Source organism: Sesamum indicum, linkage group LG6 (genome assembly GCF_000512975.1).
Source record: "Sesamum indicum cultivar Zhongzhi No. 13 linkage group LG6, S_indicum_v1.0, whole genome shotgun sequence".
NCBI classification, from domain to species: domain Eukaryota; kingdom Viridiplantae; phylum Streptophyta; class Magnoliopsida; order Lamiales; family Pedaliaceae; genus Sesamum; species Sesamum indicum.
The window spans coordinates 2619835-2633969 of record NC_026150.1 but is presented as its reverse complement, the minus strand read 5'-3'; the positions used below and the strand labels follow the sequence as shown (position 1 = coordinate 2633969).

The 14135-nt window shown below is 34.5% G+C and overlaps 3 protein-coding genes across 5 annotated transcripts; 1 reads left to right on the top strand and 2 right to left on the bottom strand.

Annotated features, from left to right (window-relative positions):
- LOC105163440 (long-chain-alcohol oxidase FAO2) lies at positions 2532-5763 on the bottom strand. 2 transcript variants are annotated; one of them, XM_020694795.1, is made up of 3 exons: positions 5382-5763; positions 4749-5021; positions 2532-4674 (listed from the first exon to the last, which is right to left on the bottom strand). In XM_020694795.1, the coding sequence occupies exons 1-3, from the start codon at positions 5592-5594 to the stop codon at positions 2914-2916; spliced, it is 2247 nt and encodes a 748-aa protein (XP_020550454.1). In that variant the 5' UTR covers positions 5595-5763; the 3' UTR covers positions 2532-2913. The 2 variants fall into 2 exon arrangements, with proteins under 2 accessions (XP_020550454.1, XP_011080081.1); XM_011081779.2 differs by having other exon boundaries at positions 2532-4656; positions 5382-5762.
- Positions 10034-11926, top strand: LOC105163439 (piriformospora indica-insensitive protein 2). Its single transcript, XM_011081778.2, is given in 2 exon segments — positions 10034-10522; positions 10524-11926. Coding segments are annotated over 2 exon segments (1383 nt in total). The 5' UTR covers positions 10034-10100; the 3' UTR covers positions 11485-11926.
- LOC105163437 (CRIB domain-containing protein RIC7) lies at positions 11844-13636 on the bottom strand. 2 transcript variants are annotated; one of them, XM_020694460.1, is made up of 5 exons: positions 13170-13636; positions 12965-13057; positions 12775-12875; positions 12608-12686; positions 11844-12470 (listed from the first exon to the last, which is right to left on the bottom strand). In XM_020694460.1, the coding sequence occupies exons 2-5, from the start codon at positions 13020-13022 to the stop codon at positions 12031-12033; spliced, it is 678 nt and encodes a 225-aa protein (XP_020550119.1). In that variant the 5' UTR covers positions 13023-13057; positions 13170-13636; the 3' UTR covers positions 11844-12030. The 2 variants fall into 2 exon arrangements, with proteins under 2 accessions (XP_020550119.1, XP_011080079.1); XM_011081777.2 differs by lacking the exon at positions 13170-13636 and having other exon boundaries at positions 12965-13163.

The window sequence follows — 14135 nt, the reverse complement described above, 5'->3', positions numbered from 1 at the left end:
TATTATTATTATAAATATTATGGTAATTTGCTAAAATATAAAATCTGTAATGCTGTATGCATTTGATCATTCATGGATAATTTTGCGATGCCTTTTAGATGAGAAGATATGGTTGGGTGTTATGAATTATTTTATTTTCATATTGAGATTTATATAGTATATGTTTCATTCATCATGCATGAATATATTTAATTGGCTATAATATTTATTTAAGTGCAACGGATTAATGTAAATATGTATATTTAAGTAATTCCAATGAATTGATACATGCGTCCATGAATATAATAGTTAATTGTATACAATGAATTGATATTATACATGAATATATTTAATTAGTTACAAAGAATTGGTTGATGCATGAATATAATTAATGAAATATATATAAATTCATTTATTTTCAATACATATGTACTAAATTTGTTGAATTTAAAAGTCTCTCTTTTAATTAATAAAATATTAATCTATCGATAAATTAAGATCTCTCTGAATTAATAAAATTTCATGGTCCCAAAATTATTTATTTATAGAGGTTTTACTGTAGCAGAATTGGGGTTCACGCAGGATTTTTTAAATCACAACTACCTGTTTAGCTTATTTTTAAAACTCAAGGGTTTTTTCAGCCATTTTAAGATAACACAGGGGGATATAATGTAATTTGGTATTTTTTAATATATTTTTATATATTGTAATTTATGACATTATTCGATGTATGTATTATTTTGATTGGTTATATTTTAATTCTTTGTTATCAGAATATACAAAATTTTATAGAAACTTAGGATGGTTGATTTTTAGACTTTTTAAAAATAATTTTGAGATGTTTTTACTTTTATTTTACTGTTATATTGAAGTAGTGTTTTATTATCTATACTATTATAAAAAAAATATCTTGTTTATTCACAAACGACGATTTATGATACCTCTATACCAACATTTTGTTATGTCGAGAATACCCCTAAATTAATTTTCTTTTCTTTATTTCTTACTTTTTTTCTTTTTTCTTTGTGAAATGTGATGCGTTTGGTTTAAGATATGAACAATTCTAAATTTGGTAAGGATTGATTAATGCCTTTTCATTACATATTAGGTTTATATATCTTATATATATATATATATATATATATATAAATTATTTTATTCATGTTTTGTTGGGTGGGTGAAAATAATGTAAGTGGATTATCTTTATGGACAAGTGGATAAGATATGCCCAATTCTAAATTTGGCAAATCTTGATTAATGCCTTTTCATTATATTAGGTTTATATCTTTATATATATATATATATATATATATATTTAAATTATTTTATTTTATATTATATATATTTAAATTATTTTATTTTATATTTTGTTGGGTGGATGGAAATAATGCCGTGATTATCTTATATGAACAAATGGATAAGATATGAACAATTCTAAATTTGGCAAATCTTGATTAATGCCTTTTTATTATATTAGGTATATGTTTTATATGTATAGATAAATTATTTTATTTCATATTTTTCTGGGTGGATGGAAATAATGCCAGTGATTATCTTATATGAACAATTCTAAATTTGGGATAATTCCTTTCAAGTTTGAGGCTAGGAAACCTCTTCATTGTAGATTCGTTCGGTCCTACAGTAGGTTTAGCGTTCATTGTATTAGATGTGTTCAACCCTCGCGTCCTTCCATTACTGGATGCTTCGTTAGGCCACGACTCTTCTACTTTATCCCCGTATTGAAAGATTCGATTGCGATGTGTAACTAATTTATTATTTTTTATAATTCAAAATATTTTCGAACTCTGTTCATTAGAGTCAATTATGCCACTTAATTATATAAAATATAATCTAACAATTAATTATATAATTTACCATATCATTATCACTTTTTTTATGAGTCCATAAAATTTCCTATGTTTGAAAAAGATTTGGTTTTTAATTTTTTTTTTTGGTGATTTGTTTCTTGAGTTCATGAAATATATGATTTACTAATTATAAATTGTTTTGTTTAATTTATATTTATCTATGTTTTTAAATAGTAGATATTCCAATTTCACAATAAAAAGAAAAAGAGAAGAGCCCCAACACCAGGCCCGAGAGGTCCAATGGAGCAAGAGGATTTAGGAAGGCTCTCAATAACCTTCCCCTATTTTTGGCTCTCGACTTTCCTGCTATGGTTTTATGGCTTGTCGGTCAATTGCTTGCCAACTGGTGTCTTTTGCTTTTTTGACTGTTGGTGTCTTTGTTTCGACAGTCTTTTTATCTTATTTTTTACATTTTGAGATTTTTACCTCATTTTGTAAAAATTCTTTCTTTTTTCCTTCTTTGATTTTGGTTTGATTTTCTTTTTGAGTTATTCGGATCTTTGTCCCAAATTAGGGTTTTTCTTGTTTTCACATCAAAAGCGTATGTGATTGTGCTAATGTCCTACATGCATCATGTTGCATGCCGTCTTCCTTGTGGTCTCCATTGCTGTCAACTTATTTTACCAAACGAGCATTCTTCTCTTTCGAATAAGCTTTCTGCAAACTCGATGTTTTTTCGTATCATGAAGTTTAATATGAATCATTCATTTAATTTATTCAAAAATATTTTAAATGGATATTTGACTGGTGAATGGCACTGGATTGGCCATGGACATAATTAAGTTACACGGAGGAACTGCTGCCAATTTTCTTGATGTTGGTGGAAATGCATCTGAAGGACAGGTAATTCTGTTGTGGTCTCTGTCGAACACCAGTGTTCTTTTTGCTTTCCATGAGATTGCCATGCACAGTTCTGAACTCCATTATGTCTCTGTTCCGGGTTCAACTGAAAGTACCAGTGGTTGTCCGTCTTGAAGGCACCAATGTGAACCTAATATATTACATGTGTCAACTTATTTCAAACTTGTTGGTTACATAAAATTTGATGTGTGGGAAATATCCTAGGTTACAAGAGCTTTCCTTCTTTGAGGGAGTCAGCTAGTCTCTTGGAGATACAATAAGCAGTTGATTGGATAGTGATCATTGGGTTAACACCAACGGCGCTTGGGAGAACACTGCCATCACACACAAATAGGCCCTTTGCTTCCCAACATTCTCCGTTTTCGTCGACTGCTCCATCTTCCTCATTCGCCCCCATTCTGCAGCTGCCCATCTGATGAGCAGAGCAGTAAAGAGTCCAGTACTCTGATCTAGACCTCGGTCCTCCAACTGCTGTAACTGTGTCAAGAAACTCTTCCAAGTCTTCATTCTTAGTCCCTTTACACCTAATCCTCTGTCCATCACTTCTAAAAGTGCCCACTTCCGCAGCTCCCGCTCCAACGAGAATCCTCAAAGCTCGTCTCAAACCCGTTTTCAGATTTTCTTTGTCAACTGCACTCAACCTGTATTTGATGTGTCCTTGTTTTCTCACTTCCCCGGAGCCATGATCTCTGGGTAGTGCAAATAGAACTGCAGTTCTAGCATATTTAGTCATCCTGTCATTCATATCACGTCTCGAGACCCAAGGGAACAAGGCGCCGAATGAGCCAGGTCCAAGTGCTGCAGCTTCCACTATAGCTTGGATATCTGATTCTTGTTCAGATTGGACCTTATGGAGGGAAGTTAAAATCCCACCCTCAAAGCTTTTACCTTTGAGTTCTACTAAAGATTCTGGGAAGTATCCCCAAACCAATGAAACAGGGTGGAGATGCAGATTCTTGCCTATGTTCTTGTTCTGCAGTCCACTAGATATCAACAATGGGGGAGTGAGGAGAGAACCGCAAGCAGAAACAGTCACTCTTGCTTCTATTTGAAGCTTCTTCCTGATGTTCTTGTTTTCAGCAGTTGCAATCACTCCAAGGCATCTTTTTCGATCTTTTTCCTTGTTGTCAGTAACAAGCATGAGTGCTTCAGCTTTACATCCAGTTAAGATTACTGCACTGTTCTTGACAGCATCAACGAGCCAAGTGGAGTCAGTTCCCTTTTTATCCCCTCTTCTGCAGCCATAACAGCAAGAACCGCAGTAATGATAAGTCGATGAGTTTCTTGGCACAGGCTCAACTTTTAGGCCAAGATTTTCACAACCTCTCCGAAGAACTTGGTTTTGAAATCCTTCTTGCACACAATTTTCAGTGACACCAATCCTCTCGCACACAGCATCCACAGCAGATTGATATTCATGGCTGCCAAAGAGATGTATCTTATTTTCTGTAGACCATTCTTTCAGAATATAATCTGGAGTTCTTATGCAAGCCGACCAATTTATAGACGAACCGCCACCAAGCGCCGTTCCTGCCATGACCATTATTTTCCCATCTGTAGTTGTTAGCATCCCACCAGATTCATATAATTCAGAGAAAGCAGGTCCTTCAAGACCAGAGTAATCTTCTGGGACAAAGTAGTGACCTTTCTCCAGGATCAGCACTTTCTGGCCTGATTTTGCAAGAACCGCTGCAGCAACCCCTCCCCCACAACCAGATCCAATAATCACCACATCGCATTTGATCTTATACACATTTTCATTTTCATCCTCAGCAATGTTTATACCTTTTTGAACGAGGGATTTCTTTAGGGACAACTCATCTTCATTCATAATCTCGATAATACCTTTTTCAAGTGGCCTTTCTTTCTCGCGCTTCGTCTCTCTTTCGATGGCCTCCACCTGGTATCCAATTGCTTCCCAAGCAGGGTTACTTGAATTCTCATCAGTCTGCAGCACAAAGGGTTCCTAAGAAATATAAGAATCAATAAAGCAAGCCCCCGTTTACTTGGGAGAAAAGATCAGTGGATCAGAAGTATTACCCAAGAGAAAAAGACAAAGAGGCACATGATTTTCAGCAACAAGAAAGCTATTCTTAAAGGCAGGAACAAAGTTTCTCTAGACCATTTCTGAAGAATAGCTTCCCTTTTCTTCAAGGTTAATTCACAGAAACTGTGCACAAACGGCCACTTCCAATCCAAACAAATCCACCCACAAAGCAAAAGTGTTCCCAGTCTGCTTGACAGAAACTTTAACACTAAGCTCACTATGAACACGGCTGCCGGAATCCCCCTCTTCACCAATAGCTCTGCCACCTATTAATTTACAAGGACCAAGAACTGAGAATACATGAAACCATTTCGCACAAGAAGCATGCATAGTGCCCAATAAGCTGAAAAATCCACAAAAAGTCTACAACACTGCAGAATCTATACTTCAACTCAAGTCAACTTTCACTAAAGATCCTCCTTTAATAATGAATATTTCATCAAAACGTACAATCCTACAATAATCAACATCGAAACGAGACAAAGCACGGAAGAAGCTTCTGTCAAATTCGCCGCTGGAATCAGGTCTCATTCGTAATATAAGAACTACAATAGCCAAGAACACTATGAAGCGCTATAAACCATAACGAAACGAATCAGGAACCGTAAGCACGCAGAAAACATTACCTCATCAGGGCCTGAAGACTTGTAGAAGGAGTGATTAGGCTGGTGCAGCAAATTGGCGTCATCATTGTCATTATCATCAAGTGGGAGGGGAGGAATAAGGGTCTGACAAATGGCAGCCAGTGACTGGATCTGAGATGAAGAGAAGCCATGACTATAGCTGGAGCAGTTCCTCCTGCCTCCCCTCAACAAGAGATGGGGCTCTTCTCCCTTCATTACTGACCCGTTATCTTCTGCTCTGCTATTCCTTTTTATTTTATTCTATGATGATGACGATGATGTCTAATTCTGATATGATTATAGTATTTCACTACAATAATGTCTCCAAAGTGGAAGTGGGACTTCGGAAATTCTATGAGAATTTGATTTGACGACGTGAACTTATAGTCTTGGTGTGTTTGCAAAGATATGTATGATGAGCATTTCTTGAAAGTAGCGTTTCTCATCTGTCGGCTTCTGGATGAAATTTGGTTGGCGGCTTTTCCGTTAAGAATCAACTAATCCATCCAAAAATCTCAACCTAAATTAAGTTTAATCTAATCTAAATTAATTATATAACAGGTGTAATATATTTTTTATGTAATTAGTGTAAAATTCAGTTTAATATATAACACGTGTAATATACTTTTTTTTATAATTAGTGTAAAATTCAGATAAAATGAATTTTGTTTAGTCGAATTTGATTTTGATAAAAATATTTCCTAATTTATGAGATCAAAATTACGTATCATTTTCTTGTATTAACTTATTATTTTACATATAACTTATTAAATAATAAATATTTTTAAATGTATTTTGTTTCAAACAATATATATTAGAATTTGCACACACATAGGTGTGCCACAAATTAATAGTTATATATATATTGAAGGGCACCTTTGATCAAGATGCACAATTTTAACTTCTAAACTTTTTAGTTTTTTTTTATTAGGGAAAATAGCATTCTCAATTTCATAAATTAGGCATGTTTCATTTTTGGTCCCATATATTAAATGATTAATATATTTAGTCCCGTAACTTAAAACAGTTAGGATTTTTTTTTGTCTTCATCTACTTTTTCCACCAACAATTTAATAGTGTATGTCACGTACCGAACACGTGGCTGTTAAGTATTTTTTGTTAGAGAAAAAATTGACCCTTCTTCCTGCAATAGCATATAAATAGTCCATTTGACCTACTTACTTTATATTATTTTTATCTGGCTTCGACTTACAGAAATATGGAGAGTGGGATTTAATTTCTACAGAGAAGAGAGAAATCCCTATTTCTTTCCCCCTTATTTTTGAAATACTAAATTTGATAAGTCTTGAAAATTGGACATTTCATTTTTCAAAACTTGCATTGTTAAAATATTTAGGATAAATAATAATCCTTAATAAATAAGAAGTTTGTATCTTTTAGAAAAAAAAACGTAAGATATTTAAATTACTCTTTTTCTCATTTGTTTTCATTAATTGAAGCGATGCTTAAATTGCAATATGTAACTGTTTTTTAAATTGAATTATTTATGTGCTCTATGCATTCGAGTCAATTATTGCACTTAATTATACAAAATATAATCTAACAATTAAATATATAATTTACCATATTAATATTAATTTTTATGAAATTTCATATGTTTGAAACATTTTTCATTGTTTTTCTTTTTAATTTTTTTATTATTAAATTTTGTTTTCGTGAGTTCATGAAATGTATAGTTTATGTGTTAATTATAAATTTTGTGTTTATCTATTATTTCAAATAATAAAAAATATTTCAAATTCATAACAAACAGAAAAGAAGAACATAATAAGTTAAGGTATGATTATTTTTGTCTCCTTGATTTTTAATATTTTTTTTATTATCAATTATTTCATTTTGAGTTCGTAATTACGTGGTTTTATGTATTAATTAAAATCTTTTTATTTAATATTAGATTGTCGTTTTGTCTTCAATTAGTCGAGTTCGGGTCAACCCGAAAAAAATCCATGTTAGGCCCGGCCCAATTCAAAGTCATGGGCTAGTTGTTTTCATAGTATGATCATGAAAATGGGCTTGCAAACATTATCAAGGCCCAACTTATACCATATTCACTTTATATGATATTCAATCCTCCCTTGTGAGTTTTGAGTTGTATGAATATAAATGTATGTCTATATTTATATAATAATTTGTTATTTTTTCGTCTTGTTTTAACTTATTCAATTACTGATGTATTAATTTAATATTTGTTGATCTGAATTATTGATGTATTGAATTAATTATTAAATTTGAATATATTGATGATGTAATGCACGGTATACGAATAAAAAACATAAAAATTCATGAACAGACGTTTAAACATAATCGAATCATGCCCGTACATTGAACTTATACTAGCAGTTGAAGCGTACTTGATAAGTACGTATCATTTAAATTTTTATTTGCTAAAATTAAGTGACTGGAGAGACGGTTTCCTCGTGACCAAATGCAACTCTTCGCAATTCATTTTTCAAAGAAAGAGCGAAAAATGGAAGATTTTTTAAGTAAGAAATTTTGGAGAGACAATGCTAGCGAATTTAAAATTTTAAGAACGATACTGAACTTTAGGGACGAAAATAATATATTTCCAATAATTACTTTGAAATAAATAAAATCGAAAGTGCAGAAAAAATAAATTAAATTGCAACAGGCTCTTCTGTGGTTTATCGTAATTGTAAATATATATTTGCTGTTTAAAAAATTGCAAATAGTCTATTGTAATTAACGATTGTCTAACAAATATTATTTTTTAATGGGCTGTTACAATGGGGTATTTGTTAGACGGTTATTAATTTTAAGAGATTTTTATATTTTTTTTAAATAACAAGAGATATTCAAAATTTATGATAAATTTAGAAGAATTTATTGTAATTTATAAAAAAGAAAAAAAAAGTCACCCAAAAATGCAATTTATGATTTATTATATTTTCACGTAGTTGAAAAAATTTCCCCTCTGACATTAGTTTCTATTACAGTGAAAGAAATTAAGAAAAGGGAAGGAAGCAAAGACAAATTCTTGAAGCAAAGGTGAAAAGGTTTAAAATGGGGCAAAAGGGTAAAAAGCAGAAGAATGGGTCCCACGCGACAGTGAGGAATATGGGGAATATAAGACCCGGAAATGGAATTCGCATGCTCTGTCAAATGGATCCTCCGTACTCCTTCCCTGTCCACCCAATGAAAGAACGACACGTGGACGTAGATGCTTTAAGTAGTTACGCGTCGCTTTCTCATTTACAGAAGGGCGAAGCCGGCGGCGGCTGCAGTGTCGCTGTCGGCTCCGCCGCTGCGCTCTTTTGTAGCTCACTAGGGAGGGCCAGTGCCAGTTCTGTGTTTTTCTTTTCATTACTTTATCAAAAAAAAAATTGTTAGATTTTCTATTCTATTACGAATAGGGGAAATAGTTAAATTTTTTAGTATTAAATATCAATAATTGTGTAATAAATAATTAATTAATCTAAGTCAATAAAATATTTGAATATAAATAAGTTTCAAAGTAATAATAATATTTTTATAAGATTTACGTTTTCGCTTAATTGCTCGACATTATAAAATTGTTTCTTATTCGATCAACTATTGTAACTACAGATTTATAAGACGTGATGGGTCTCCAAGTGCATAATAAAAGGAGAGTGAATCGGCTCGAGAATGCGCTAACCAAAGCGAACGAAAAAATTAAAACTTAAAATTCTCCAAAAACAAACTCATAATCACAATAGGATTAAAGAAAAATTAAAATAAGTGTTGGTAATCATGTGATTAGGAGATATTAATTATTCAAGTTGTTGATTTGGAAGGGTAGAATGGGGAATAACAGGTAGGGGCTGCCTTTTTTAAACATTTTGTGCTGATTAAGAAAAAGGACAAGAAAGAGAATAATGCAATTAATTACCTGCTGGTTATTTAAGAGGATCACCGAATTAATGGGAGCCGTTGGATATTTCGGCGTTTAGATCAATAGATGTGATGTGATGGATCCCATCATTATCCATTTCGCTCCCCCATTCCCATGCAACCCAGTTTTCTATACGTAATTTGGACATGCGATCTACGTTATTAAATTATATACAAAATAGTAGATGATGATCAAAAGTATTATTTTTATAAATTACGGACTAAAAATTAAGAAGGGCAAACATGCTTAGTAGTAATAATAGTAGTAGTAGTAGTAATACTAATAATAATCCAAGTTTTTTATCATGAGTTGGTGCTATATTTTATATATATATATATATTATGTGTATAAAACTTAAGTTATTTAATTTATAGATATTTATTTATACATAAAGTATGATACAAAATACAATTTTAATTTATCATAACGTACTTGAATTCAAGCAAAATAGGAATATTAAATGTCATAAGAGGAATATTATAGAGCAAGTGTATATAAATTTATTATTTTTTAAACTTGAATTGAATAAAAAAATTTCAACAGTAAAGGTCCTTTTCATGCAATTAACCTTAAAAAACCGGTGTACTATATTTGTATGCTAAATATCACCACTGCGTAGATGACAGACAACAATAAGGACAAAGTTGTCATTCCACAGTGTTGCAAGGAATCAGCAAAACAAATCTCTGCAAACAACTTTGTCCTTTTGATCTCTACCTTTCTCGACAAAACATCCTCTTGTACCCCCTACTCCCCCCCCGACCCCCATATAAGGCCACTCGCGATCTCTCTTAAAAAACATTCATACCATTTTCAGTCTCCCAACTCCAATGGCGGGATTCACTCACACTGTCGCTTTGCTCTCCCTTCTCACAACAACCGCCTTCATCTCCAGTTTTGTCGTTTCACAGCCGCCCCTCGATGCGGCGGAGCAAGAATCGGTTTACCGGATTCTTGAGTCTGTCAACTCTGGAATACCATGGCGCTCCTTATTTCCGGACGATCTCTGCTCCTCCTCCCCTCATGGCGTCGTCTGCGACTACTTCTCTGACTCCGCCGCCTCGTCGGACGGCCCCGGGACACCCCATGTTACGGAGCTCAGCTTTGGATATGTTTCAGACTATTCCCCCAACCCGCCCTGTGATTCCAACTCTACCCTCGACCCTTCCCTGCTTGTGCCGCTTTCCCATCTCAGGAAGCTCTTTTTCTACAAATGCTTCACTCTAACACAAGTCCTATTTCCAGATTTCTCGCCATTGTGATTTTGTTGAAAACCCAGGATTGGTTGGGTCTCTGGATGGAAAAATCAGTAACTTGAGGAGTTTAAGGAGGTTGGTTTTGACAGGAAGTGGTGTTTCTGGCGGGATTTCAGATGGGTTTGGTCAGTTGGTCAATCTTGAGCAGCTCACAGTTTCAAGAAACAAGTTCAAAGGTGAGATTTTGATGGCTGCTTTTCAGAATTTGAAGAAACTGAGGGTTCTTGATTTAAGTGATAATGGGTTGGAGGGAAAAGTTCCAGAATCCATTGGAAATTTGAGCGAGGTGTTAAAGATTGATTTGAGCTATAATGGGTTGTCAGGGAGAATACCTGAAATCTTGAAGGGTTTGAAGAGTTTGGAGTTCTTGGATTTGAGTTACAACAGCTTTGGTAATTTTGGGGTGCCATTGTTCTTGGCTGAGATGCCAAGTTTGAGGGAACTGTATTTGAGTGGGAACTATCTCGGAGGGCAGATCCCGGAAATATGGGGAAATCTTGGGGGTATTAAGGGAATTGGGCTTTCAGGTGTGGGACTTGTTGGGGATATTCCCAAATCAATGGGGTTACATTTGAGAAATCTGTGTTATCTAGGGCTAGATAATAACAGGCTTGAAGGGGTTGTTCCTGAGGAGTTCGAGGATTTGGAGTTTGTGAGTGAGTTGAATTTGGAGAAGAACAATTTGAGTGGGAGACTCCCATTTTCTGCAGGCTTTCTGTCCAAATTAGGTGGAAAGCTGAAGTTGGAGGGCAATTCAGACCTTTGCATTGATCAGGCCTTAAGGTCTGCCAAGATCAGTGGTAGACTGGGACAGCTGAAAGTGTGCAGACAACCAGATATTCCCCAAACTGCCCTTTTCGATGTGAATTCTTGTCCAACCCTACATGCTGCTTCTTTAATGGCAATTATCCCTATTGGGCTTTTGCTTCTTTGTGTTTGTCTTTTTCTTGCGAGTTAGAGTGCTAGTTGTTGAGATGAAACATGTTACATATTTCTTGAGATGTATAAAAATTGCCCAAAAAACTTGATGAATTGTTGATAGAAAATCAGTTTTGGTCTTTTCTGGAACTGTTTTATTCAGACAATCTAGTGGGCAGTTCTGTCTGGATTGATTGACATTAATATTCACATGAATTGTTCCTGAATTCTGAAATGTAAATATGAAGGGATTCCAGGCTGTTGTGCAAGAACCTCAGAGAAAACAAAAGCCACATTCATGGCAATCATATTAGAAATGAAGCTAGTAGATGTGTTCTGATTCTATAATTAGTTCCAAATAAGAACAGAGATTCAGGGGGGAAAAGGGAGAAAAAAAAAAAAAAGAAAAAAAGAACAGAAGTTCATGGTTGGTTTACACAAGGGATCATCATCATCATCATAATCATGGTTGTCTAAAAAATTTTCCTCGACTGAGTGAGCTCTCTAGCTATCTAGGACAAAAACAGAAATGATTATGGATAAATGTAAAACCAAAACAAAGCAAACAAAAAACCAACATATATCTCTACTCTTCAGAAATTACTCTTCTTTCCTTCTCATTATCATTTACACTTGGGTTGGGATCTGATTGCTCGTTATTGGGTCCAGCATCGGATGTCCCATTAGAAGCGCTGGCACTGGAGTTGAGTTTGGATCTTGATCGAGTTGATCCACCACCATTGACCGCCTCCTTGGACTTCTTTCTACGTGTTTTCTTGGGGATATCCGGCCTTGATGGTGAATCGGACCCCTGGCTTGATTCTTGTAGCTGGCGAGCGGACCTAGTGCTGCCTTCCGTCGTAGTGGACTGGTTTCTCTTAGGTTGCCTTGATTTTGTAGAAGGATCTTTCTTCTTTGGTGAGCCACCAGGGCTGCCGTCTGCTGAGTGGTGGCGCCTGGAGGGTTTTGGCGCCTCAGGGGGGTCACTTCCCGGAGAATCTGTTGATCTGATGCTTCTCCTTGAATCTACAACAATCAAAATTCTAACACGAATGAAATGTCTCGTCGTCTGATTCTTCGTTCATCGTATGAGCAAGCGTGTCGTTTTGGTAAGACAATGCTATGTATTAAGGAGGAAAGAAGAGGATGAGAATTGATCAAACCTTCAGAAACCCATTTGATATCAGGGTCCTCTCTAGTTTCTCCATTGAGTTCGAGCGGTGCAGATTTAAACTCTTTCATCTGCACAACAATTTGAGCAACAAAAGGATTAAGGAAATGTTTTGTCCGAATGAATGTATGGTGTGATGAGGAAAGGGATGGACATTACCCAACTTGGGGCATCAACCGACGGTCCATCCCATCCTATGTGAGCGACATGCTTTACATCTGTGGGAAGACCAATCTGCATGTCTTGTTCTTTGTCTTCCTCTACATCACGAAAACCGGCACCTCAACTGTGATTTTATTACAAAGACAAAAGGGAAGAAGAGTGGATGGATGGACTAAGAAATACTCACCGAATATCTGGGAAATGTATCTGAGGCCTTTGAAGAGGCCTTTCACCTTAGTCGACATCGTTACGTTTCTTTCTTCTTTGTAATGGAAGAAACCTACCCTTGTAAGGAACTCAGTTTAATCCCATAGACTTTAACAATTCAATCCATGCAATGTAAGAAGAAATAACTGTAATGTCTGCACCAAATACTCGAGAAAGTCATAAACCTTTTTTTCTTATGGATTCTTCAAGTTCAAAAGAGAGGAGATCAAGAAGAGGAGAAAGATATCTGAATTTCCTCTCCGGCTTGGTTGACTCTTTTTTTTTTTTTTTAAGTTTTGTTTAATTTTTATGAGAAATATATGTGATGGGTAGAATCGGAGGGGCGGTGGTGTGAATGCGAAACCTTTGGTTTTCAGTGGCAATGATTGGTTTGGTTCCTCATGCATCGTTGAAACAACAGCAGAGCACCGTCGAATATTTAGGAAAGTAAGGCACCAATTTTATCCCAGAAAATGGAAAGAAAAAAGTAGGGATGGAGAGGACGAAAAAATAGAATGGTCAATTAGAACCAAGAAACATATTTGTTTTTTCACTATGATCGCGGGTAATGTACCACGGTTTTGATTTCTTATCATTCGTATTTTGATCTATTTTACTTCCATTTTTGTTGTTTGGGAGGAATTGCACCATAGACTTGAAGGTTTTAACTAAATCCAAAAAAAGATCAAAATTATCAACATACTGACGTGTGTTGTTTGCAAGAATCTACAATTTCATACAATATAGTAAAATACACGAGCGTTTTTTATTTATTTTTTAATAAAGCATTATTTGTTCTTTCTCCATCCTTGGACTAGATGTTAACATACTAAAGACGTTTATACTTGTTATATAATGATTTTTCTTGACTCTAATTATTAGTATCTATGTATGAAAGAAAGTAGATCTAAATAAATAGAATGAATAAGTAAAAGATTTTAACGAATCTTTTTGATGAATTAAAAGTATTGACACCATAACTTGATTGCTAAAATGAGCTCCAACCTCATATTTATGCATTTAGCTCCTCGAGTGAATTATGAAGATTGTTTTCTATAATAATTAAACATTTAAGTAATTAACCAAAAGAATTTCAGGTGAAAGTTTTTATGACTGCTTGTGTAAGAATACTTGTCTTTTGAAAAAGGTTA